The 26,850-nt window shown below is 37.5% G+C and overlaps 2 protein-coding genes across 3 annotated transcripts; both read left to right on the top strand.

The window, feature by feature from the left end:
• The first annotated feature begins 158 nt into the window (after positions 1-158).
• Positions 159-7,615, top strand: LOC129366336 (annexin A1-like). Of its 2 annotated transcripts, none has more exons than XM_055040114.1 (12): positions 159-383; positions 601-695; positions 1,506-1,605; positions 1,771-1,865; positions 2,389-2,502; positions 3,220-3,310; positions 4,338-4,474; positions 4,679-4,772; positions 5,719-5,814; positions 6,221-6,279; positions 7,107-7,229; positions 7,309-7,615. In XM_055040114.1, the coding sequence occupies exons 2-12, from the start codon at positions 627-629 to the stop codon at positions 7,363-7,365; spliced, it is 1,035 nt and encodes a 344-aa protein (XP_054896089.1). In that variant the 5' UTR covers positions 159-383; positions 601-626; the 3' UTR covers positions 7,366-7,615. The 2 variants fall into 2 exon arrangements, with proteins under 2 accessions (XP_054896089.1, XP_054896088.1); XM_055040113.1 differs by having other exon boundaries at positions 1,506-1,611; positions 7,309-7,612.
• Positions 7,616-13,654: 6,039 nt separating this feature from the next.
• Positions 13,655-22,844, top strand: LOC129366664 (NACHT, LRR and PYD domains-containing protein 12-like). Its single transcript, XM_055040634.1, has 8 exons — positions 13,655-14,646; positions 15,562-15,735; positions 16,250-16,423; positions 16,997-17,170; positions 17,691-17,859; positions 19,700-19,869; positions 21,840-21,886; positions 22,030-22,844. Exons 1-8 carry the CDS (start codon positions 13,655-13,657, stop codon positions 22,560-22,562), a joined length of 2,433 nt encoding a protein of 810 aa, XP_054896609.1. The 3' UTR covers positions 22,563-22,844.
• The last annotated feature ends 4,006 nt before the right edge of the window (positions 22,845-26,850 follow it).

Genomic DNA, 26,850 nt, shown 5'->3' with positions numbered 1-26,850 from the left:
ACATTAGCTACGCAAATAGCACATGTGAGCACAACTGCTAGTAGCTTCAGTCCAGTTCTGTGAACAGAAGAATGTGGACCGTCTGGTTCAGCCGTTGTTCAACAGACAACAACACTGGGTGTGTTCATGGATTCCAGTTTCTTTACTAGGTGTGTCGGCCTTTAGCTGATTCTTGAATCATTTCCAAGAACCAAAATCAGTTTGAGTTGAAGGGGTAAAAAGCTTAAGACTGAACAGAAGTGCTGTCACACCTGTAAGAGTCGTGGTAGGAAAGCTGACAGGTGATTGGCTGATGGTGTTCAGGTAAAACTAGGGTGGAGATGGGTGTGATCTGAATTCACTGCAATGTAGCTCTGATTGTCTGGACAAGCTTTGTGACTCTGGTAAGATCCTAAATGTTTAAATCTGTAAGTTTTCTAAATTATTGTTTTGTGTTTTTTGCACTTTGTTCGCTGAGCTTCCTGTCTTTGTTTCTCACCTGGACACAGGTGATCTAATTACACATCAACGCCTCTTTGTTTCTTCTGTTCTTCCTTGTTTGTCAGCTGAGATTATCTCTATGTTTCTCTTTTGATGACTAAATTTTTTTGTCCCCTGCAGTTTTGACCATTGAAAGTTGAGTTAAAATGTCTCTTTTCAAGAAGTTCTTCAAAGGCATCATCCACGACAGAGACCCAAAGAATGAGACTGTCAAGGTGAGCATACAGGTACAGCTTAATACATTTAGAATAGTTTAATAATTCAGTTCAAAAAGTGAAACATTTACATTCAGTACTCAAAATTTATCAATTTTGATAATCAGGTTATGAAAACCACAAATAGCTTCTCATAAAATTTAAATGTTACACAAGACCAGTCCAAATGTCTACTTTGCTACTAATGTTAAATATTTTTAAACTATAAAATGTATTTTACAAAAAAGCAGGTAGCTTAGTGTGTTTTATACAAGTATGGAAAGTTTAGTGGAAGAAAAAACTTAACACAGAAAACAGCTGAAAACAGAATAATTTCACATGCAATTCACTTTTTGAACTGAATTATTGTAACAAATCAGTGGGAATCTTTGCTGAGTTTCATCTTTGGACTGATTTCTGTAAACCTGGGGTCCCCAAAGTGGATCCTTAAAGTGGATCTCCAAAGTGGATCCCCAAAGTGGGTCCCCAAAGTGGATCCCTAAAGTGGATCCCTAAAGTGGGTCCCCAAAGTGGATCCCCAAGAAGTTCTCGAGGACCGACATCCTGCATGTTTTACTTTTCTCCCTGGTTTAAAACGGCTGGATCAAATTGTGGCTCATCAGAAGGCCTGAGAAAAACACTGACATGCTGAGAAGGTTGTTTGTACCACTAGGGGGAGAACTAAAACCTGCAGCATGCCGGCCCTCGAGGATCCACTTTGGGGACCCCTGCTGTGAATCAAACATGTCCATTATCATTTCCTTGAGCCTTCTTATGTTTTCAGCAGTATTTATTGTTTTGGTAATAATCTGAGTTTGGTGGGTTATGAAGGTGAAGGAGGAAGCCAAACCAAAGTTCTACGGGACGGTGACTCCGTATCCAAACTTCAGTGCCAGCAGTGATGCATCGACCCTTCAGAGCGCCATCCAAAGTAAAAGTGTGTGACCAGAAATGTTCTTGTTTCTGTCAAATGCATGTTTTAATTTTGATAAATTACTGAAAACCTTCACCATTTCAGGTCATTTTTGGTTTTCATTGAGGCTTTAGCTTTGGAGAAATGACCATTTTTAGCAATAGTTGTATTTTTTCTGTCTAGAGGTGGATGTGGATGTGATCGTTGCCATTCTGGTGAAGAGGAACAACGAGCAGAGGCAGAAAATTAAAGCCGTTTACGAATCGTCCTCTGGAAAAGTAAGTTGTTGCTGCACAAAGATGCAAAAGATGTAAAAATGGCGGACAGAGCAGAGAAGATTACAGTTTTAAATAACTTAAAACGGCTGCAAAGACTTTTTTTTTAATTATAAATATAATACAAATTTAATTTAATTAAATGTGGGTTTAACTGAATAATAATAAAGTTCAGCAAGATTTTTGATCTTTCTTATTTTATATCATTGAATGCTACAATAAAATGCAATGTTATGTAATTAGAGGACTACAGGTTTATTAACAATGTCTCACAATAACATATTACATAAATACATTAATAAATAGAGGCACTTTAATTTCTGTAGATTTGGTGGAATATCTAATATTTTTGTTTAGCTTCATTTTCTATAGTGGAAACAAATATTTTTGATTAATGTGTTAAATTCTATTAATGGGATTTTTAATGAAACTACAGGAACATCTCAGTAACTTCACCATAAAGTTTATTTAAGTAATTCAGGTTCAAAAGAGATGAAATAACTTTTGATGTTGTCATTTTTTCCAGAATCTGGTTGGATCCCTGAAGCCGGTCCTCAGGTCCGATTTGGAGGACGTGGTTCTGGCTCTGCTGATGCCTCCAGCTCATTTCGATGCCTTCCTGCTCAGGAGAGCCACCAAGGTAAACCGGCTCAGATTTACAATCCTAACTGTCAGCAAGATGGAAAATACTCAATCATTTGTATCTGCAGTGCGAATAAAACGAGTTTAAAATGTCACTATCCATAATTATTAACATAAAAAGATGCACCTTTGTATTAAATACTAATATTTAAAATGAATTCACATAGATTATCTAGAAGTAGGGATTATGTAGAAAAAGTTCTCAGGATATTTTGTCTTTACTTTTGGTCCAACATTTGGTGCCTTTTACCTTTTGGAGGGAATTTAGTTTAAATGATGGTTCTGTCTCTTTTTTGTCCTGTTTATGCTGCAAAAATATAAAACCTTACCAAGAAACTTTGGTCTAGATTCTCATGCAAATATCGTAGTTCACTTTAACTAAGATATTTGAGAACTTCTCAGCAAAGCAGGATCTTGTTTTAAAGAAAATAATTCCTTAGTATTGATGAAACAGTTTTAGTTCTATTGGCAGATCATTTCACTTATAACAAGTAATTTTTTTAATGTATTTGAAACAAAAATTCTCCATCTGTATCAAGCATCATGCGCTGGCAGGACGATCTTGTTTCATTTCTGAATTGTTGCCAGGGGGCCACACAGACTCAGCCCAGGGGCCACATGTGGCCCGCGGGCCTCACTTTGGACCCCCCTGTGCTTTAGGATCAACGTTGCCGTGCGTTGCTGATAAATGTCGTCTCCCCGTCTGTTGCCACAGGGTCTGGGGACAGACGAGGACGTCCTGGTCGAGGTTCTGGCCACCAGATCCTACGCAGAACTTCAGGAAATAAAGAAAGTCTTCAAACAAGGTTTTTATACCAGACTCTCAGTTCACACCTGTTCTCATGTGACGTCACACCTGTTCTCATGTGACGTCACACCTGTTCTCATGTGACGTCACACCTGTTCTCATGTGACGTCACACCTGTTCTCATGTGACGTCTCACCTGTTCTCATGTGATGTCACACCTGTTCTCATGTGACGTCACACCTGTTCTCATGTGACGTCACACCTGCAGGTGGTTGCTGTGACAACAGTAAACAAGCCAGAAACCAGGAAGTAGCTCTCGTTTTGTTCCTTTATAACTTATAAACAATAAAAGCTCATTAGAACGACTTCAGAACTCAATTAAGATAAAATATCTGTGATATTTACTGTAGTTCTTATGATGGAGCAAAATTAGCTCATCTAATGTAGATTATCTATGTGTTTGTTGCTGCATGTTCTTTCTCTCACAGTCACTTCAACAGTTTGAGTCTTTTATTGATCCTTTTAAACACCGACTGCATTCGTCCATAGATTTCAGCAGAACTCTTTGTTTACTGCATAATAATATGAGATCAAAACACTTCAAACACACAAAATCTGATCAAGTAATTTTGCTCTAATTTCTACTGCAAATACCTTAGTACACTCAACATACAGCAAAGTAACTTGCAATTAACTTTTTAGCAACAAATAATTTTACTTGCATGGAAAAAATTGTTCGTTTGCAAGTGAAATAATCTGTCAGCTAAACTAGAACTTATTAAAAATCAATATTAAGGAATTGTTTACTAAAACCAAACTCATATATTTTGCTGAATTTGTGAATTGTAAGTTATTTTTGTTCTTTTTCAAGTGTAATAAAATATTTACACTAGAAACTCGGCCAGAAATACTTAAGTTTTTGCAGTGATGAAGCTCCAGCTCATGCAGGTTGATCCCGCCAGCAGCCATTTTGTTCCTGTTTCTTTCTCATTGGTCCAGACTGTCCACTTATTTTCTCTTTGTTATTCCTGAATCCATTTGTTCAGTTTAAAAGTTGAAGGTTTTGAGCTGAATCTTGTGGTCAGAGTACCAGAAGGAGCTGGAGCAGGTGATTAAGGATGAGACCAGCGGTGAGTTCACCGCGGCGCTGCTGGCCATGCTGAACACCAAGAGAGACCAGAACACTGTGGTGGACATGGAGCAGGCCAGAAAGGACGCCAAGGTAGAAATTAAATCAAGAAACGCAAATCTGAGTCATTCAACTTTCTATATTTAGTGATTTTTCTTTGTTTATTATTTTGATTTGTGTACAAGTATGAAAAAACCATAAGTTCTCATGTTGAAGTTGAGATTTTAAGATTTAAGTATTTCTGCTTTTATCAGGCGACTAAATGTCCTCATTTCATTTTTCTGTTTTCTTGTCCAGATTTTGTTTGAAGCTGGTGAAGGCATCGGAAAAGCAAACGTGTCGACCTTCATCAACATCCTGACCACGCGCAGCGGCCCGCAGCTTTCTAAAAGTGAGTCACAGAAACATGTCAATTGTTGAGTTTCACTCCAAAGTGACGTTACACCTGGACAAACAGGTGGAGTCGCACTGACAGGTGACCGGGTCACACCTGGGCGCCAAACAGAAGACTGGCTGAGAAATATTCAATGACCTGAACAAGTTATGTCACAAGAATTTGAGATGATGTTGAGTTTTAATCAGACAGGAAAACATCCAGGCCACTAGGGGGGGAAGTTTTCTGAGATTAAATTTAGGATTCTGAAATTTTCATGGAAAAAGTGTAAAAAGTGTTAATTAATATTTTCAAAAAGTCTGAGTTCTAGCTTTTTTGACAATCTGAATTCTGGGAAAAGTTTGAATTCTGAGATTAAAATTGAAATTCTGATAAATCAAAATAAAAAATTTGAATTCTGAAATTAAAATTGAAATTTTGATAAATTAAAAAAAAATTGAATTCTTTTTTTTTCCCAAAAAAAGTCTGGACTCAAAGAAAAATTTAACATATGAGGAAAAAACAGAAATTTTGAGATTAAATTAGGATTGTGAGTCTAAAGGTGGAATTTTTGTCATTTTCAGAAACATGTTTTAAAATTCTGGGGAAAAGCCAAAAGTTTTTAGATTAATTAGCATTTTGAGATTAGTGGTAGGATTCTAATATTTAGAAAAAAAAGTCAGATTTCAGAGGAAAAGCCAACATTTTGAGATTAGATTAGATTGAACAGGATATTTTAGTGGCCATAATCTTCTTCTATATGGTAAGTGTAATCCAATTCAACATTTACTCTCAGGTTTTCAATAAAAAAACACAAATATAAGTTCCAACTTCCAACATGTATTCTCTTGTTTTTCCTCATGGATACAATATCTTCTGCTTTACAGCAGGAATGTATTTAAAAGCAGTAACATATATTCAGGTCATTAGTTGAAATGAAAGTTGTGTTTCTGTTTCCTGCCAGCGTTCCAGCATTATGCTGCCATCAGCGACCTGACGCTGCCTAAAGCCCTGCAGTTGGAGCTGAAGGGAGACATCGAGGATTGCCTCATCGACATCGGTGGGAAGGCCTGTCACCAAAACTCATCAATCTCCCAACTAATAACAGTTATTAATGCTCTGAAATATGCAAAATATATTCATTTCTAAAGAAATTTTAACATTTTAAATATTGGAATTTTATGTCTAACTTTTTGAACTTGAAAAATAAATATGATGAATTGCTCCCTCTAGTGGTGGTTCTAGTGGTGGTTCTAGATATAAATCCAATAATTTCCACATTTACAAGCAAAAATCTAATTTTTGTCTGCAGTGACCCTAATGTTTCTCACCTTTTTGTTCATCTTGAAAAGTTTCTGGTTGAGCTGAACCTGAAGCTCCACAGCTGGGAGACACAGAAACATCTGGACTCTGTTATTTTTGTCTGTGACAGAGTTTTTATTTTCTGTTTCCTCTTTCATGTCCAGTGAAATGCGCCTGGAACACACCGGCTTTCTTTGCTGAGAAACTCAATCGGGCCATGAAGGTGAGTGAACGCGTCTGCTGCTCCTAATCCCACTAATAACATGGTTAAAATAGGGATTACTCTGGATTATTACGACTACAGTGTTCATATTTTACCATGTTTTAATAAAACTCCTTAGTTTGGAGTGATATGGAAAGCCGTCTTAACATAAAATTGGTTTTGTCTGTCTGTAATTAAATTCCAGATGTTTGAAAAAATTGTTTTTTATGATGCCGTATTAATAGCAGTGTAGATAGAAAAAGGAAGAGAACACTAATGTCAAAAAAGCTCAAAGTTTTACATAATCTCAGGAAAGCTTTAGAAAAAAAGTTAAAATTTGTGATTGAAAAGTCAAATATTTGCTGGAAAACCTCAAATTTTGACTTTAATCTCAGAAAATTGCTAGAAAATTCTTTGACATTTCTGAGTTTATAAAGTTCAAGATATGGAAGAAAAATTCTAATTTTGAGATTAATCTAAAATGGTAAATTTCTGAGGCTGAAAAGTTGAAAATTTGCTAGAAAAACTTCAGAAATGTTTAATTTAATCTCAGAAATGTTGCAGAAAAAACAAAGAAATTTCTGAATTTTATAATTCCAAACTTTGTTGGAAAAACCTGACATTATTTATGTTTATCTCAGACATTTTCTAGAAAAAAATAGGACAATAGAAAGTTGAAAATTTAACTTAACCAAACTAAGATAATTCTACGATTGTTGACAGTTTTTTATGCAACATACAGTTTTGTTACATTAACATAACATAATAATTTAACCAAACTAAGATCCATGAAAAGGAATCAAAATGTCCAACTCAAACTTCATGTGGTCCATTTTGTGCCTTACCAGGGCCACGGTACGAGGGATCACACTCTGATCCGGATCCTGGTGAGCCGCTCCGAGGTCGACCTGCAGAAGGTCGTAGAGGAGTACCGGGCAATGTTTGACAGAACCCTCCATGAGGACATCGTGGTAAAATACGTTTCCCAAACTGTTTCTATGTTTACGTTTCAAACCACATCAATAATGATTTTTATTTTTGTTTTAACAGAACGACACCAAAGGACATTATCAGAAAGTCCTGCTGGCTTTGTGCGGACCGTACTGAAAACCTGAAGACCTGAAAACCTGAAAACCTGAAGACCTGAAAACCTGAAGACCTGAAAACCTGAAGACCTGAAAACCTGAAAACCTGAAAACCTGAAAACCAGAAAACCTGAAAACCTGAAAACCTGAAGACCTGAAAACCTGAAAACCTGAAGACCTGAAGACCTGAAGACCTGAAAACCTTGAGGAAACAAAAAATAAGTCAAATTTATGCTTTAATAAAGTTTTTCTTTCCATTTCTGTCTCTTTGTTTTAATGCTGCTTGTAGAAAAAAATGCAAGCAGAAAAAAATACAGGAAGAATGAAAAACTTTACTTGTTTATCTGTTTCAGTTTGAGATTATATCTGGAAATTGTTTAAATGGAGACGTGTCTGATCCAACATGCCTGCAGGAAGGACATTATATAGTTTATACTGAGATTAATTGACACAAATTCAATAAAAATAACGTTTTTATCCCAAGGGGAAATTAAATGTTTTAACTGATATTATCTAAGGTTTTTCAGAGTTCACCAGAAATAGACAACCTTCACTTCCTCCACATGAATATGGTTTTTATTCACCACACAACAGACGTTTGATGCTTTTTTGTAGTGTAGATTTTTCTGCAACTGTTTAAAATTTATGAATCCCATTTGATTGAAAAAAACAAAACTTGTATCCTAGTTCCACATCTCCACTGAAACTTTGCTATTATGAGTCATAATAGTGATTTAGCCGATTGAGCCATAATTATGAGATAAAAGGCTTTACTTTCACTAGATTGACAGAAATGAGTGTCTTTAAAATGTTGCAATACATCTGTTGTACTCATGATTTAAAAATACTGTTTTTAAACTCCAAAGAACAGTTTTCATTTGTACTTGATGTAACTGACAATTACCTGTCAAGGTAAACTGTGACTTTTTAGTACAGCAGAGAAAAAATTGAAGTATGTCGATGTAATTGTTTTAAATAGAATTTTATTTACTGTCACTTACTTTGTTTTGCATTGTAAAAATGTTTTGGGTCAGCGACGGCAACAAAAAGTAAAAAGTAAAACAGAAATAATTGAACAATCAATTGAAAAAAAAACAATTAGCAGGTTTTATTTAACAAACTAAATATAAAATGTTATGAAAATGTAACGTTTTAAGACAAAACAATAAATATATTAAAATACTAGAATTCTGGCACAGAGCATCTGATTAGATACAGGAGATATTGTTCAGAGTGAGACCTCTCGCCTCGCTGCAGCAAACAGAAAGGGGCGGGGCTTGGCTCTGAAAGAAGAAACTACAAATCAGGTAAGAAGTTCTGCAACATCTGTCACATTTTCTTTCAGTTTGAATTCACCGTTTAAGGTGTTTCCAGTCTGATTGTTGCTCAGATTTTCTTCATCAATCATTTGGATCGATTGAACAAACAGTAAGTTTTATTTTTTTATCCTTCTTGAACTTTGAGTTTAGGAACTTTCCTGCTAGTTTTTGCTCTCTGATGTTTAGAGAACATGTTCACTGCTTATTCAGATCCAAACATCCCATTTTCAAGGAGTCACTGGTTTCATCTTTCATTGTTCAGGTTCCTGAGTCAGAATCCAGAACCTCCTGTAAATCCTGGAGGTTGAATGTTCAGGTTCTCCTCCCAAACATCCAACAAGCTGCCAACTCAACAGGTTCTGGTTCTGATAACTTTTTATCAGTCATATTTGGATCATTTAAAAACCCTTCATCAATAATCAATAATCAGACGTCATTGAGGTTGTAGTTTCTCCACCAATGAAGAGTCCAGTTGGTTCCAAGTTAAAACAGGTTCTGGTTCCATTGGAGCTGAACAGAACCTGGATCAGCAGAATAACAGCAGCAGAACATTTGTGTTCAAACTGAGAGTTATGAGTAGATTTTATGTCTTCAGACGTCAACAGATAAACTTTCATCTGACAGTTCTCAGTCAAACCAGTTTCACCTCATTTCCACTGTGAAGGTTTGGTACCAGTCTGGTTCTGTTGGGTCTCAGTTTGTTGATCACATTTTCTTGTTCAACTCTTTGGATTGTCTGAACAAACTGTAAGTTTGCTTTGTTTTCTACATGACCTTTGTCTTCAGAAACTTTACAGCCAGTTTGTTATTTTTCTCTCTGATGTTTGGAGAAAATGTTCACCTTTAATTTCAGATCAAACTTTAATCTCTGTTGTTTGAAGGTTAATCTACAGGATTATTGATGAACTAGAATCAAAGAGGATGAACATTTGATGTTTTTGTTCTGGTCTGAACAAATTGATTCATAATTTTTCCCATTACATCAAACTCTGGTCTCCACCATTAAAGACAAAAACAACAAGTTTGTCCTACTTTCATTCAAAAGGAAGTAGGACAAATGCTGCTATAGTAAGATGTGTTTAATTCAGTCAAATTACTTGATACTTAATCTGAATTGCATTTAATCCACTTGTAGAGATTAAAAATTAACTAATTAAAATCCTTCCTGTTTATTGTGAATGAGTGAATGTAAATGTTGCTCCATGTCTCCATCTAGTGGACTGATAGTAGAAGTGCAGCAGCTGATGGCAGCTTCCTCTGCCTCTCTGCTGTCTGACTGCATTCACCTGACACTGATATGAAGCAGAGAAGAAGAGCCAATCAGAGGAGGAGCAGCTGATCTTTTTCCAGCACTAATGATGTAAAGGATGATCAGAGTTGATGTGCAGATGAATGATGTGTGTTTCCTCTGCAGGTGAAGCTAGAAAGTGTGTGTGAGCTGATGTGGATTCAGCAGCATGGATCAGTGTGAGGACAGAGAGGAGGGAGTCCCTCCCGCTAAAACCACTCTGTGTGGGGAAGATGAGAGCCAGAGCAAAGGTCAGAGGTGAGGTCACCATCTCTAACTGTCCACAGCCCTTTTCACACAGCGTTCACTATATCAGGCCAGAACAGACGTGGTGATGAAGCTGCTGCTGCTCCTCTTTGCTGATTAAGTTTTAATCATCATGTTTCTGTCAGGATCCATCAGAGACTCAAATCAGAACCAGAGCCAGAACCAGAACCCAGCTGTGTGTCCTTTAAGAGTGACTGGTCAAAGGATGAGATCATTGACTTTAAATCTCCTGGATCTCCACCATCAGAGAGGTGAGCTGTTTCTAACTGCTGTAACTTCTGTTTATATCTGTTATTGTGGCCATGTGATGATAAGTTCTGTTTAATATGAGTATTAGACTGAATACCAAGTTATTTTCTTTTAATATGTCACATTGATGACATTGATGTCTCCATGCTTACATGGTTCAATAATCAACTTAGGAACTTTGTATCATGGACTTTATTGGTCTCTATAAGAACCAAATATATTTTGGTTTTGGTAACTAGATGTGACAATGGCCTCCAGTATATGAACCAAGAGCTGATAGGTGTTGAACCTTGAAAGGTATACAAGTTTTTGAGCGCAGAGCGCTGTTGCTGTCTATCATGGAATAAATGGATTTGTTCAAAAAAGATTCATCTGACTGGAACAAATTTGGACAACAAAGAAAATCTCTGGGATTGACTTTACATGCAATCAACAGGTATAAAATTAGCCGCTCAGCACGTCTTAAAGCCCCAATGGATCAACGCTTGACTAATACTTACGACAACCAGGTTCATCCTGGCTACCAATGGCTGCAATGAAGTCCAACTGAATTGTTGGTAAATCAATGAAAGATCTGGGGTGTGTTGTGGTGGCGCAAGGGTTTTACCACGCCCCATGTTTGTCATCTGCCCTCTTTGCTGTCTGCCTACTCTCTAAAATATGAGCTACTAGAACTACAAAAAGTCTTTTCTTACAGAGAGGTTTGATCCATTATCTACAGAAATCAGCTGCTCTGTTCTCATGAAAACACCTTCATATCTTTATCTCTGGATGTTGATGATGATGTTCTGTTGCTTCCTGGCTCCATGTCAGACTAACAGTGGATCACATTTCCACTGGGAAATACCTGGTAAAGCCATTCTGGTCCATCAGGACTTGGTTTCTGTGTGCATTGTGAGAGCAGTTCAGCAGGGAAGGAAAGCTTCATGATGTGGTTGGTGAGATCTGCTGGAACTCAACCAAACTAAGCTGATGTGGACCATCAGAGGTTTTGCTGGTTCTTAATGGGATCAGCAGGAGCATTAAATCTTTACAACTCCTTAGATCACCTGGTTCACTGCTCACATCCAGATATCACTTCATGGACCTTTACCTTCTGATTGTCTCTGTGTGGACAGATACAATGTGAGCTCACTGGCTTCCAAGGATCTAGAGGATCCATTTTAAATCCTCTATAACATCCAGGAGAGGATCCCATATGGACACACCCACATATTTCAGACCTCCTCCATGTCCACATCACCTCAGATCTAGTCATCAGAACCTGATGGATGTCCCACACTGTCCTGAAGACCTGTGTGGACAGAGCCTTAACTTCCACTGTCCCCAAGCTCTGGGAAACTGTCTCCACCAGCATCAGATCTGCAGATAGTGTGGACTGTTTGAAGTCCAAGTTCAGCACCAATTTCTTTGAATGTCTATTGGATGATTCTGGTGTTGTGTTTTATTACTTCATCTGTGTGTTTCATCTGCCTCTTTCTAATGTCTTTGTATTATGTTTCTGTGATAATCATTTTTTCTGCTTTAAGGGATTTTATTGTGAAACTTTTGATGATTTAATCTGTTAATTGTTGGATGAATATTTCCTGACTTCCTAATTGTTCCTGGTTCCTCCACAGAATGGACCAGCAGAGCTCAGAGGTTCCCAGGGGTCCATCTGCCCAGCAGCATCAAACACAGCTGGACTCCATATTTATGGTCTGTATATAAACAACAAATACTTTTCCATGAGTTCTGTTCAAGGAACTCATGGAAAAGTGACTGTTCTGATGTCCCTTTGTCATCAGAACAGTGATGACAAAGGGAGTGGCTGGCATTGGGAAAACAGTCCTAACACAGAAGTTCACTCTGGACTGGGCTGAAGACAAAGCCCACCAGAACATCCAATTCATATTTCCATTCACCTTCAGAGAGCTGAATGTCTGCACTTTGTAGACCAGAGGACTGTCAGTCTGTCCAACATCCATCTGGTGTTTGGCTCCATGATTTCACTCTGATGTTTCCTTCATCTACTATTCTGTTTCAGCTGCTAGAGGACAACATTGTTACTTTTGTGAAGAAAGAACTGAAGAAGATTCAGAAAGTTCTGAGTCCAGATTACCCAGAACATTCAGAGAGTCAGAGAGATGATGAGGTGTTGGAAGGTGATGATGAAGAGCAGAGGAGGAGCAGCAGAGAGGCAGTGATGAAGATCACACTGAACTTCCTGAGGAAGATGAAGCAGAAAAAGCTGGCTGACCATCTGCAGACGAGTAAGAGGATTTCTTAAAAGATTTGATTTGATGGATAAATCACACATTTACTAATGTTTGAAGAGATAGAATAAGATTTATTATCATCCTAAGAAAATAATTTTGTTTAGTTACTAATTTTACTTTTTGTGTTATTAGAACAATTTGCTGCAGTTTGTCAACATCAACTTAAATCTGGTCTGAAGAAGAAGTTCCAGTCTGTGTTTGAGGGAATTGCTAAAGCAGGAAGTCCAACCCTTCTGAACCAGATCTACACAGAACTCTACATCACAGAGGGAGGGACTGGAGAGGTCAATGATGAACATGAGGTCAGACAAATTGAAACAGCATCCAGGAAACCACACAGACCAGAAACAACAATCAGACAAGAAGACATCTTTAAAGTCCCACCTGGAAGAGATCCACCAATCAGAACAGTGATGACAAAGGGAGTGGCTGGCATTGGGAAAACAGTCCTAACACAGAAGTTCACTCTGGACTGGGCTGAAGACAAAGTCCACCAGAACATCCAGTTCATATTTCCATTCACGTTCAGAGAGCTGAATGTGCTGAAAGAGAAAAAGTTCAGCTTGGTGGAACTTGTTCATCACTTCTTTAGTGAAACCAAAGAAATCTGCAGCTTTGAACTCTTCCAGGTTCTGTTCATCTTTGATGGCTTGGATGAGAGTCGACTTCACTGGACTTCCACATGAAGGAGATCCTGACTGATTCTACAGAGTCCACCTCAGTGGATGTTCTGCTGACAAACCTCATCAGGGGGAAACTGCTTCCCTCTGCTCTCCTCTGGATAACCACACGACCTGCAGCAGCCAATCAGATCCCTCCTCAGTGTGTTGGCATGGTGACAGAGGTCAGAGGGTTCAATGACCCTCAGAAGGAGGAGTACTTCAGGAAGAGATTCAGAGATGAGAAACAGGCCAGCAGGATCATCTCCACATGAAGACATCACGAAGCCTCCACATCATGTGCCACATGCCAGTCTTCTGCTGGATCACTGCTACAGTTCTGGAGGATGTGTTGGAGACCCGAGAGGGAGGAGAGCTGCCCAGAACCCTGACTGAGATGTACATCCACTTCCTGGTGGTTCAGACCAAAGTGAAGAAGGTCAAGTATGATGGAGGAGCTGAAACAGATCCACACTGGAGTCCAGAGAGCAGGAAGATGATTGAGTCTCTGGGAAAACTGGCTTTTGATCAGCTGCAGAAAGGAAACCTGATCTTCTATGAATCAGACCTGACAGAGTGTGGCATCGATATCAGAGCAGCCTCAGTGTACTCAGGAGTGTTCACACAGATCTTTATAGAGGAGAGAGGTCTGTACCAGGACAAGGTGTTCTGCTTCGTCCATCTGAGTGTTCAGGAGTTTCTGGCTGCTCTTCATGTTCATCTGACCTTCATCAACTCTGGTGTCAACCTGATGAAAGAAACACAAACATCTAAGAAATCTTCATTATTTAATAAACCTAAACTAAATTCTCTCCATAAGAGAGCTGTTGTCCAGGCCTTACAGAGTCCAAATGGACACCTGGACTTGTTCCTCCGCTTCCTCCTGGGACTTTCACTGCAGACCAATCAGAGACTCCTACAAGGTCTGCTGACACAGACAGGAAGTAGCTCACAGACAAATCAGGAAACAGTTCAGTACATCAAGGAGAAGATCAATGACAATGTGTCTGCAGAGAAAAGCATCAATCTGTTCCACTGTCTGAATGAACTGAATGATCGTTCTCTAGTGAAGGAGATCCAACAGTCTCTGAGTTTAGGAAGTCTCTCCACAGATAAACTGTCTCCTGCTCAGTGGTCAGCTCTGGGTTTCATCTTAGTGTCATCAGGAAAAGATCTGGATGTGTTTGACCTGAAGAAATATTCTGCTTCAGAGGAGGTTCATCTGAGGCTGCTGCCAGTGGTTAAAGCCTCCAACAAAGCTCTGTAAGCAAACAGACTGTTACTGCAGTAATTTTTGACAGATAGAAATCTGCTAATTATGAGGTAAATATATATTCATGTATTAGTTTATCAGTGCATTGTGTCTTCAAAGTGTCTCTGGGAGACAGATTTCCTTGAGCATCTGGACATAATGTTACATTCAAGTAATAAAAGAACTTCTTTTTATGCTAAAATGGAATCACTTAGTTCCTTATGGAATTGTATAATTCTCCTTCCAGCCTTCTTTTTTCCTGTCATTCTGTCCTTTAAAACTGGAGGATTATACCATGAACATTAATAGGTGTAAAATATAGGGCTGAAACGATTCCACGAATGATTCAAATATTAAAATTCCTCAAGAAAAATGTTCCTTTCTCCTATAAAAAATAAATTAGTTTTTTTTTTTTCCCTGCACCTGGTTCCCGCCAGAACATTGTTTGATTTGCGTGGGGCTCTGACTTCTGCCTCTGAATTGTTGATGAAAGTTAAGTGTTGGCGGCATAACATCCAGTTAACCAAACCATCTACTGGTATTTACTGATTATTTATCAGTACATTGTTTCCTAGTCTGCTGCTAGCAGGTGATGAGTAAAAGAGAGACAGACTCTCATATGCAACTATTCATGATGTTACATGTTGAAGCAGCAGAAATTCTCTACTTTCTATTGAAACTGTCACTGAATTAATGCAGTTCATTGTAGATTTTAATATTTCTCTCTCCAGTGTCCTTGTTGCCTGTAGTTCAGTTTTTCAAGTATTGAGTCCCAACTATAGAATAAATTAGTTCAAAATAAAGATATCATAAAGTTTAGAAAAATATGACCTATTCTTCAATCAGTCCAAGAAGAATATTATTGACTGTAAAGTAACACAAACATTTGATGGATTAATAACAGAATTTCCTTCCTGTCTCCTCAGACTGAGTGGCTGTAACCTCTCAGAGAAAAGCTGTGAAGCTCTGTCCTCAGTTCTCAGCTCCCAGTCCTCCAGTCTCAGAGAACTGGACCTGAGTAACAACAACCTGCAGGATTCAGGAGTGAAGCTTCTCTCTGCTGGACTGAAGAGTCCAAACTGCAACCTGGAAACTCTCAGGTAAAATGTTCTCAATCCTGGTGAAACCAGATTTCTGTTCATTATCTGCTATAAGATATAATGTAAATTTGATTTCAGTATCAGATTATAACATCAGTAGATGTCTGACTGTGATGAGGCTAATCATGCTAAGTCTTGACACATAAACTCAGCTGGTTTTCATTTATTCCAGAACCAAGAAGAGAGGAATGTAGAAAGATGGAGATCAGGCTTTAACTGTTAGTGTAACACTGGACACTTGACAGATTGTTGCATCCTCAGAGTACAAAGAAGCATTATTACAGATTCTTCCTCCAACCAGTTGTTAGACTTTCTCATCCATTTTACAAATGAAAAATTTAGATTTTTATTACCTACAGAATGAAGTAAAGTTTTATTACCATGTTATAATATTAATATCATAATTAATATAATTTTTTGTGTGTTTTTCTCTCGTGAAAATGACCAGTTCAGACGTTGGTCTCTACCTCAATGTTCTCATTTTCTCATCATGTGATGAATTGTGTGTCTGCAGCTTATCAGGCTGTTTGGTCTCAGAGGAAGGGTGTGCTTCTCTGGCCTCAGCTCTGACCTCCAACCCCTCCCATCTGAAAGAGTTGGACCTGAGCTACAATCATCCAGGAGACTCAGGAGTGAAGCTGCTGTCGGCTGGACTGAAGGATCCACACTGGAGACTGGAAGCTCTCAGGTATGGAGGAACCTGCTGCAGGAGCAGAGAAGGTCTGATAGAGGAGGAAGAGGGAGAAATGTCTTTAGTCAGTCTGCTGGGAAACATTTAGTTTGAAGATTAAAATTGATTATGCATTTGGCTTGTATTTATTACATTTAAATAATAAATATTGCTGGTATTTTGGCTATATAAGTTTGCAAACTACATCCAATTAAAAACTGTAGGTACATTGTTTCCTCGTCTGCTGCTAGCAGGTGATGAGAAAAAGAGAGACAGACTCTCATATGCAACTATTCATGATGTTACATATTGAAGCAGCAGAAATTCTCTACTTTCTATTGAAACTGTCACTGATTTAATGCAGTTCATTGTAGATTTTAATATTTCTCTCTCCAGTTTCCTTGTTGCCTGTAGTTCAGTTCTTCAAGTCTTGAGTCCCAACTATAGAATAAATTAGTTTAAAATAAAGATATCATAAAGTTTAGAAAAATATGACCTATTCTTCAATCAGTCCAAGAAGAATATTATTGACTGTAAAGTAACACAAACTTTTGATGGATTATTAACATATTTTCCTCCCTGTCTCCTCAGACTGAGTGTCTGTAACCTCTCAGAGAGAAGCTGTGAAGCTCTGTCCTCAGTTCTCAGCTCCCAGTCCTCCAGTCTCAGAGAACTGGACCTGAGTAACAACAACCTGCAGGATTCAGGAGTGAAGCTTCTCTCTGCTGGACTGAAGAGTCCAAACTGCAACCTGGAAACTCTCAGGTAAAATGTTCTCAATCCTGGTGAAACCAGATTTCTGTCCATTACCTGCTATAATATATTATGTAATTTTATTTCAGTATCAGATTATAACATCAGTAGATGTCTGACTGTGATGAGGCTAATCATTCTAAGTCTTGACACATAAACTCAGCTGGTTTTCATTTATTCCAGGCTGAAAGAACCAAGAAGAGAGGAATGTAGAAAGATGGAGATCAGGCTTTAACTGTTAGTGTAACGCTGGACACTTGACAGATTGTTGCATCATCAGAGTACAAAGAAGCATTATTGCAGATTCTTCCTCCAACCAGTTGTTAGACTTTATTATTAATTTTACAAATGAAAAATGTTGATTTTTATTCCCTACACAATTAAATATAGTTTTATTTCTTATTATTTTTTATAAACAGGTGAATCTCATGTTTCTTGACTTTTTTCCTCTTGTGAAAATAACCAGTTCAGACTTTGGTCTCAACCTCAATGTTCTCATTTTCTCATCATGTGATGAATTGTGTGTCTGCAGCTTATCAGGCTGTTTGCTCTCAGAGGAAGGCTGTGCTTCTCTGGCCTCAGCTCTGACCTCCAACCCCTCCCATCTGAAAGAGTTGGACCTGAGCTACAATCATCCAGGAGACTCAGGAGTGAAGCTGCTGTCGGCTGGACTGAAGGATCCACACTGGAGACTGGAAGCTCTCAGGTATGGAGGAACCTGCTGCAGGAGCAGAGAAGGTCTGATAGAGGAGGAAGAGGGAGAAATGTCTTTAGTCAGTCTGCTGGGAAACATTTAGGTTGAAGATTAAAATTTATTATGCTAATTCAGTATCTGGCTTGTATTTATTACAGTTAAATTATAAATATTGTTGGTAATTTTGGCTTTGTAAGTTTGCAAACTAAATCCAATTAAAAACTGTAAGAATCTTCCACATGGTTCTGAATAAACCTGGGAAACCAACCCATCTACTGAACCACAATAACATGGTATTCAGAGCAGCAGGGGGCCAAATATAGCTCCATGTGGAACCAAGAGGTTGGAGAGAGAAAATCAGTTGAAACTGTTTCCTATCAGAGTTCAGTTTGTCTCTCTGTCTTCACAAACCAGGAGCATCATGGGCTGGGCGGGGCTTCCACTGGTGAATCTACTGAGGAAATACAAGAAGCTGATTGGCTGATGGACAGGAAGTTAAAATATGAAGATTAATAACATCATAGATCAGATATTATTGGTGTTGTGTATAGATGTAGTGCTGGATCACATGGTGTTATTATTGATTATAGATCAGCTGTTGCTCACCTGGTGACTTTAGTCAGTGATGATGGAGGAGGTTTAGTTTTTACTGATCACTTTAAGCTTTTATGTTTTTATCTCTGATCTTTGTTTAAACCTGTTAATCTGGTTTTAATGCTTTTGGACACAAATATCTAAATCCAATTAAAAACTGTAGGTACATTGTTTCCTAGTCTGCTGCTAGCAGGTGATGAGTAAAAGAGAGACAGACCTTCATATGCAACTATTCATGATGTTAAATGTTGAAGCAGCAGAAATTATCTTCTTTCTATTGAATCTGCCACTGAATTAATGCAGATTATTGTAGATTTTAATATTTCTCTCTCCAGTGTTCTTGTTGCCTGTAGTTCAGTTCTTCAAGTCTTGAGTCCCAACTATAGAATAAATTAGTTCAAAATAAAGATATCATAAAGTTTTGAAAAATATGACCTTCAAACAGTCCAAGAAGAATATTGTTGATTGTAAAGTAACACAAACATTTGATGGATTATTAACAGATTTTCCTCCCTGTCTCCTCAGACTGAGTGGCTGTAACCTCTCAGAGAGAAGCTGTGAAGCTCTGTCCTCAGTTCTCAGCTCCCAGTCCTCCAGTCTCAGAGAACTGGACCTGAGTAACAACAACCTGCAGGATTCAGGAGTGAAGCTTCTCTCTGCTGGACTGAAGAGTCCAAACTGCAACCTGGAAACTCTCAGGTAAAATGTTCTCCATCCTGGTGAAACCAGATTTCTGTTCATTACCTGCTATAAGATATTATGTAAATTTTATTTCAGTATCAGATTATAACATCAGTAGATGTCTGACTGTGATGAGGCTAATCATGCTAAGTCTTGACACATAAACTCAGCTGGTTTTCATTTATTCCAGGCTGAAAGAACCAAGAAGAGAGGAATGTAGAAAGATGGAGATCAGGCTTTAACTGTTAGTGTAACGCTGGACACTTGATAGATTGTTGCATCATCAGTGTACAAAGAAGCATTATTGTAGATTCTTCCTCCAACCAGTTGTTAGACTTTATCTTTAATTTTACAAATGACAACTTTGTAAAATTTATCACCTACAGAATGAAATACAGTTTTATTTCATTTCATGTTATTAACAGCTGAATCTCCAGTTTCTTCAGTGTTTTTATATTAACATGATAATTTTTTTTCTTGCGTGCTTGTTTCCCATAAAAATATCAGTCTTTGGGTTTTACCTCAATGTTGTCATTTTCTCATCATGTGATGAATTGTGTGTCTGCAGCTTATCAGGCTGTTTGGTCTCAGAGGAAGGCTGTGCTTCTCTGGCCTCAGCTCTGACCTCCAACCCCTCCCATCTGAAAGAGTTGGACCTGAGCTACAATCATCCAGGAGACTCAGGAGTGAAGCTGCTGTCGGCTGGACTGAAGGATGCACACTGGAGACTGGAAGCTCTCAGGTATGGAGGAACATCCTGCAGGAGCAGAGAAGGTCTGATAGAGGAGGAAGAGGGAGAAATGTCTTTAGTCAGTCTGCTGGGAAACATTTAGTGTGAAGATTAAAATTTATTATGCTAATTCAGTATTTGGCTTGTATTTATTACAGTTAAATTATAAATATTGCTGGTAATTTTGGCTTTGTAAGTTTGCAAACTACATCCAATTAGAAACTGTAAGAATCTTCCACATGGTTCTGAATAAACCTGGGAAACCAACCCATCTACTGAACCACAATAACATGGTATTCAGAGCAGCAGGGGGCCAAATATAGCTCCATGTGGAACCAAGAGGTTGGAGAGAGAAAATCAGTTGAAACTGTTTCCTATCAGAGTTCAGTTTGTCTCTCTGTCTTCACAAACCAGGAGCATCATGGGCTGGGCGGGGCTTCCACTGATGGATCTACTGAGGAAATACAAGAAGCTGATTGGCTGATGGACAGGAAGTTAAAATATGAAGATTAATAACATCATAAATCAGATATTATTGGTGTTGTGTATAGATGTAGTGCTGGATCACATGGTGTTATTAGTGATTATAGATCAGCTGTTGCTCACCTGGTGACTTTAGTCAGTGATGATGGAGGAGGTTTAGTTTTTACTGATCACTTTAAGTTTTTATGTTTTTATCTCTGATCTTTGTTTAAACCTGTTAATCTGGTTTTAATGCTTTTGGACACAAATATCTGTTATCCACTGATGTTCTGGATCTTTGATGATATTGAGGAAAATAAAATCATCTTAACTGCAGCTTGGATTTAAGTTTTGATCAGAGACTTTGTTTGACAGTCGCTAATAATTAGTAATAAAGAGACATGGCTGAGAGAAAATATAGATTTTAGAATCAGTTTAAATGTTTCAGTGACAGGAAGAAAGAAACAAGAAACATAAATAGAGGAGCTGATCAAGAAAGATATAATTATTATCAATAACATGTAGTAACTTTAATGCATATGGAATATAATGGGATGGAAACAGAAAACTGAAAGTAACTGAAAGAGCAGAAGAACATTTAGAGATACGAACTGATGATGTTTGAATGATGGAAAAGAGACAAAAGATGTTGATGAAGGAAACGGATCAGTTCTTGATTTAACACTCGTGTTTAGGAAGATTTCAGCTGATTGTGGAAAATTCTTCTGACTAAGAACGTGAGGAGAGCCTGGAGCTAAATAGGAACTGGAAATAATAATGAATTTATTCTGATTCAACTTCTTCAAACTGTCACATCACTCATTCAGGAGTCTAAGGAGTTCAGCTGTTAGATTCCTGTGATGATTTACTGAGGATAGAAACATTTAAACCATGTTGGATGGAGCTTCAGACCAATCAGCCCCAAGAAGCAAAGAGGAGAAGAAAAGCAGCTCCATGGTGATCAGATGGATGTTTAAAGATCTCAGAGTGAAATAAATAAATTCAGATTTAAAGCAAACCTCTCAACTTTAATGAATTTGTGTTTTAAAATATAAAACACATGAAAAATGAAGAAAACTATTCATAATGCAAAGAGTTTTAGAAGTTTAGTAGATCCATCTATGTGGCAGTTTATCTCCACCAGGGGGCGACATCTGGAAAATGATCAAAAGTATGAATGAAATCAGGGAATAAATTAAATCCCTTGTTTTCCAGAAGGAAGGAAGAATTGAAGTGAATGATGGAAAAAGTAGAAAATGTAAAAATGAGAGCAGAAACTGGTTCAGATCCAAAGTTCTGATAAATTTACTAGGAAAGATAAAAAGACAAGATCAGCTCATCCAGAACTTCTGCAGTGGAGGGAGGATTACTTTCACAAGCCATTACTGCAGCTGCTGGGTTCAGGATGCTGCTTCTTCTTCTTGGGCTCATTGTAAATGTGTGCAGCGCCACCTGGTGGTGCTGGTTGGTAGAGGAAGTGCTGAAAGAGACTGATGGTCTGACCCCCCTCCTCCTTTCAGGGTGGAGCCTGCTGGAGGCCGATTCTTGACTCCAGGTCTGAGGAAATGTAAGTGTGTTTTTCATCTGATTCATGACAACAAAGCAGCTCACATTCAACCATCTTCAAACTGTCACATCACTCATTCAGGAGTCAAAGTGTCAATAAATGATCAATAACTGCAGCTGGATTGTGTTTGTTCTCTCCATCAGATTCCTGTCAACTCACCATCGACACAAACACAGTGAACAGAAAACTCAAACTGTCTGAAGACAACAGGAAGGTGATACGTGTGAAGGAGTTTCAGTCATATCCTGATCATCCAGACAGATTTGATGACTGGTATCAGCTGCTGTGTAGAACTGGTCTGACTGGTCGCTGTTACTGGGAGGTCGAGTGGAGAGGAGAAGTTGATATATCAGTGAGTTACAGAAGAATTAGGAGGAAAGAAGACAGTAGAGACTGTTTGTTTGGATGCAATGATCATTCCTGGAGTCTGAGATGCTCTGATGTTGGTTACTCTGTCTGGCACAATAACAGAGAAACTGGTCTCTCCTCCTCCTCTGACTCTAACAGAGTAGCAGTGTATGTGGACTGTCCTGCTGGCATTCTGTCCTTCTACAGAGTCTCCTCTGACTCACTGATCCTCCTCCACACTTTCAACACCACATTCACTGAACCTCTGATTCCTGGATTTACGGTCTGGAGGTCCAGTTCTGGTTCCTCTTCAGTGTTTCTGAGCTGATTTGAGTCTAAAGAGTCTAAAGTTTCTCATCCTGCTAGAAAATCTCACTGATTAAAATATGGTTGAGTCTCTATATGTTTGTTTCATTCAGAAACTAATTTTCATGGATCCAAACTGTTTCTTGGTAAAACTTTTCTACACAATCCTGAGATTATTCCAGGATTATAACTGGATCAACTTGTTGTTTTTTCTGTTTCCAGTCAAAGATTCACAATGAATCTCAGGATGTTTTGTTTCTCTTTTTATTTTATTCCTTTCATTTATTATTCAGATTTCTTTAAATTTATGGCAGTTGTTCTCAATCACTGGACTTTTTTTTCTTTCTATCAACACATATTTTCTGAAATTCATCTTGGATTCAAATGTTATTTTTTGTATATTTACTGCAGTTCTACTTCATGTGTTTTAATGAGAAATAAACACATTTTATTCATTTGCTGCTCATCCTGTTCTGTTCCTGTTTAAATGTCAGTTGATTATTTTTCAATTTTAACTCTGACTCTTCATTTACATTTAAATATTCCCATATTGACACTAGTTGAAGTTGACGGTGCTTTACAGAATAACAGGGAGATCATGTTATTATATTTAGTTTCATTCAGAACCTGCTGTTGTTGCTGCACATCTCCTCCCATCCTTCTCTCTCTACTCTCTCTCTCTGCTTCCTCTTCTGAGAGGACGAGATGAGCTTCCAGCTCTCCGTCTAACGGGGGAAATGAGTTTCCTAAATCTGCTGGGATTCACCCTGCAGAAGTAGGAAGGAGAATTAAAGCAAAGTTTACAGGAGACAAAAACAACCAGATTGATTTTATTGAAGTTTAACTCTATTGTTGGGTCTTGATGTTATTGTGTGATTGACTTTAAAGGTAACTTTATCTATTGTTACTGTTAAATTAAAATCTCCAGCATGGGGAACTGGGATGATCTCGGGTTTTCTTGACACTGCAGAACATTTTCCACCTTGGAAAAAAATCCCAGAAACTGGAAGATCAGATTTGGACAGAAAAGGTCTGATTGCTTTGAAAAATTCTGAGAATTTAAAATATTATTTTGTTAACAAAAGTGAATCAACTTTATTTGCTGCTGCCAACAGCAGACATGGTTCAGTTTAATGGATCCACCATGTTGGAAGAGAGGAAAATATTCTGCTTCTCCGACCTAAGAAATGATAATTGTCGTGTTATTATCAATTTGGTCATAAAATATTAATATTTATACAAATACAGCCGTCAAACCTGACCCAGTTCTCCTGGTTCTGTCAGGAGGAATGGACCAGAACTCCAACAAGCTCTCATGAGAACCTTGTGGAGGAAACGCTGATATTTGACAAAGTCAGACAGTTTCATGGAAATTTAACCAAAACCTGAGGAGATAAAATTCAGATATACTGGAGGTTATTAGAGTACTGGGTCCTAAATGTTTCTACTTTATATAAATGATATTTATAATGAATCTAACTGGTTCACATTTACTTTATTTGCTGATGGTTCTACATTATCAATCAATCAGTCAATTAATCAAATTTTATTTGTATAGCACATTTCATCAGCAAGGCATTTCAAAGTGCTTTACATCATGAACACAAAAACATAAAGTCATGCAACATATAATAAACAATACATTGTTACATATTACATTTCAAATAAAGTTCTAAACAGGTGTGTTTTTAGTTGAGATTTAAAGGAAGTCAGGGTTTCTGGTGTTTTACAGTTTTCTGGAAGTTTGTTCCAAATTTTTGGTGCAAAGATGCTGAAAGCTTTTTCTCCTCTCTTGGTTCTGGTTCTGGGGATGCAGAGCAGAACCAGAACCAGAACCTGGGAGTCTGGAAGGTTGATACAACAACAGCAGATTGAAGATTACATTATAAAGCTACATTATGAAGCTCTGGTATGTTTTTAGAAGCTTCTCGGTTTAATGGACCCACCATGTTGGAGACCATTAAATACAAGCATTGAAGAAATGGTATGGCAAAAAATAGAATATCACTAATTTATGGCAAAAGAAAAGTTTTGATATTTAGTGACAAGAACATCAAAAGTGATGTCAATGGGGCGTGTTGTAGTGGTGCACGATCCATGTCTGGAGGCCTCAGTCTTCGACACCGACGTTGCGGGTTCGATTCCCGGTCCCGGCGACCTTTGCCACCTGTCTTCCCCCCTCTCCTTGCTCTCTTTCCTTTCTGCCTACTGTCAAAAATATGAGCCAGTTGCGCTGCAAACACTCTTCGAAGAAAAAAATGATTAAAAAAATGTTTATGTCAAGCTCATAATACTGAAATAAATCGAGTTCACGAAATCAGATTTTTGCGAATGGTAAAAGGCCAGAAATTGGAAGGATCATCTTGACAGTCTTAAAGCTAAAATATAAAAAAACTACTGCAATACTGAATAAATAGAATTATTTTAAATGAGAAATCACTTTACATTTACATTGTTGCTTAATGTTTCCATGTAGTGAACCTTTTATAAATCCAACACAAAATCTCCAGAATAAACCGATCTGAATTATAGCTGTGTTGATTTTTTTCATCCAGATAATTCAAATTCAATTTAAAAAATACTTAATTGATCCTAAAGATAAATTAAATGTGGTTGTAACTCATAAATTTAAGTTTTCAAAGGGTTTTTGTAAATCATGATGGCGGTTGGCAGGTAATAGCTATTAACCCTTTCATGCATTAATTATGATGTTTTTTAAGTCAATGTTATTTTTCCAAAGTGGTTTTGATTTTCTTAAGACATTGAAAATTGGTGTGAAAAGAATTTTGTAAAAAAAAAATAATAATGAAATTCTAGGATTTATCCAAATGTCACTCAGGTGGATAACATGCACTTAAATTTTTACTAATGAAATGCTGTTTAAATCATAATGTGAATATATTTGACATTAGTTTGGTCAGTGTTCTCATGCGGTACTTTAGGCCAGTGGTGTCCAAAGTCTGTCCAGGAGGGCCGACATCCTGCATGTTGTAGTTCTGATTCAACAAACCTGAACCAAATGATTATTAGAGGTCTAAGCAGGACACTGACATGCTGAGGAGGAAGTTACAATCAGACAGAATCAAGAAATCAAATTTCTTTCATTTATAATGAGAAGATCTAAGCATCTGGTTTGGTTGATCCAGAAGGTTCTGGACTGATCCAGAATCCCAGAACAACTGGACTTCAGTCACACCTTAAACAGAACATTTTTCCAAATCCAGAGTGGACCGCTTGATTTCTTGGACCTGAAACATTAAGTGCTGTGAAAAGTATTTACTCCTTTACAGATTATTTCTGTTTTGCCTTTTTGTTGATCTGAAATGTTTCAGATCATCAAACTGATTTCAACATTTGATGAAGAAAACTTTATTAAATATAATAAACAGTTTTCAAATTATGATTTATTCATTAAATGAAAAGAGAAGAAAAACTACAAGTTCTGACCCTTGTGGTTTTCCACAGGTAACTTCTAGTAAATTATAATTCATATTATTTGTACATTTGATGTTTTGAGTAACTTTTACCCAGGAATGTGAAATGAATCATGATTCAGAAATAAGAGAATAATTATATAAATATATATTAGAGACAGTTTATATGAGCTATAGTAATAATCTGTATTATAATAATGTTATTTCAGCTGCAGTAGTTTGGTGATATCAGGAACTACTGATTATTTTGTTTCTGATTATTTTCAGTTTGTATTTATAGTCAGTTCAGTTACTGCTGCAGGAATCAGCTGATATTTTCCTCTGGACTTTTTTCTCCTCATGATTCCATCATGAAACATTTTCATCAGAACTTCTCTTTTCCTCATGAAGGTTTTATCAACATGTCTCTAATTTCACTGCAGATTTTCTGCTGCTCTGAAAGAAGAAACTAAAAATCATGTGAGTTGTGATGTCATCAGTCCCACCACATCCCTCACATTTACTTTTAGTTTTAGAGTCAGACTGTTGTTCATATATTCTTCATCAACTCTTTGGATCATTTGATCAAACTGTAAGTTTTCTTGTTTTTTCTACTTCAACTTTGATTTTCTAGTTTGTTTTTTCTCTCATGTTTTTAGAAAACATCCACTTCTGATTTCTGGTCAAAGTTTCATCTCTCTTCCTTTTAAAGTTTCATCTTCAGGATTATTAGATTAGTGATGAACAGCTGATGTTTCTTTGGTTTTTCTCTGAACAAATTATTTCATGTTTCTATTTCCTGGATTCAAACTTTGAGTTGTTTCCCAAAAAAAGATAGAAGATTAAACCATGATTTATCAGATATCCTGACTTAATTACACCTTGATTTGGTTTCTC

The sequence above is a fragment of the Poeciliopsis prolifica genome, unplaced genomic scaffold, assembly GCF_027474105.1.
Source record: "Poeciliopsis prolifica strain line A6 unplaced genomic scaffold, Auburn_PproV2 SCAFFOLD015, whole genome shotgun sequence".
Lineage (NCBI taxonomy): Eukaryota > Metazoa > Chordata > Actinopteri > Cyprinodontiformes > Poeciliidae > Poeciliopsis > Poeciliopsis prolifica.
Note: the sequence above shows the minus strand (reverse complement) of the source record. Positions and strands in the feature narration are given on the sequence as shown.

What these genes read in the sequence shown, in the direction of transcription:
- LOC129366336 (XM_055040113.1), top strand. Translation starts at nt 627, where the DNA reads ATGTCTCTTTTCAAGAAGTTCTTCAAAGGCATCATCCACGACAGAGAC. An exon ending in CAAAGAATGAGACTGTCAAG is followed by an intron (nt 696 to 1,505) that starts GTGAGCATACAG and finishes TGGGTTATGAAG; the next exon opens with GTGAAGGAGGAAGCCAAACC. An exon ending in CGGCCCGCAGCTTTCTAAAA is followed by an intron (nt 4,773 to 5,718) that starts GTGAGTCACAGA and finishes GTTTCCTGCCAG; the next exon opens with CGTTCCAGCATTATGCTGCC.
- LOC129366664 (XM_055040634.1), top strand. Translation starts at nt 13,655, where the DNA reads ATGAAGACATCACGAAGCCTCCACATCATGTGCCACATGCCAGTCTTC. An exon ending in TGCAACCTGGAAACTCTCAG is followed by an intron (nt 15,736 to 16,249) that starts GTAAAATGTTCT and finishes GTGTGTCTGCAG; the next exon opens with CTTATCAGGCTGTTTGGTCT. An exon ending in TGGAGACTGGAAGCTCTCAG is followed by an intron (nt 16,424 to 16,996) that starts GTATGGAGGAAC and finishes CTGTCTCCTCAG; the next exon opens with ACTGAGTGTCTGTAACCTCT.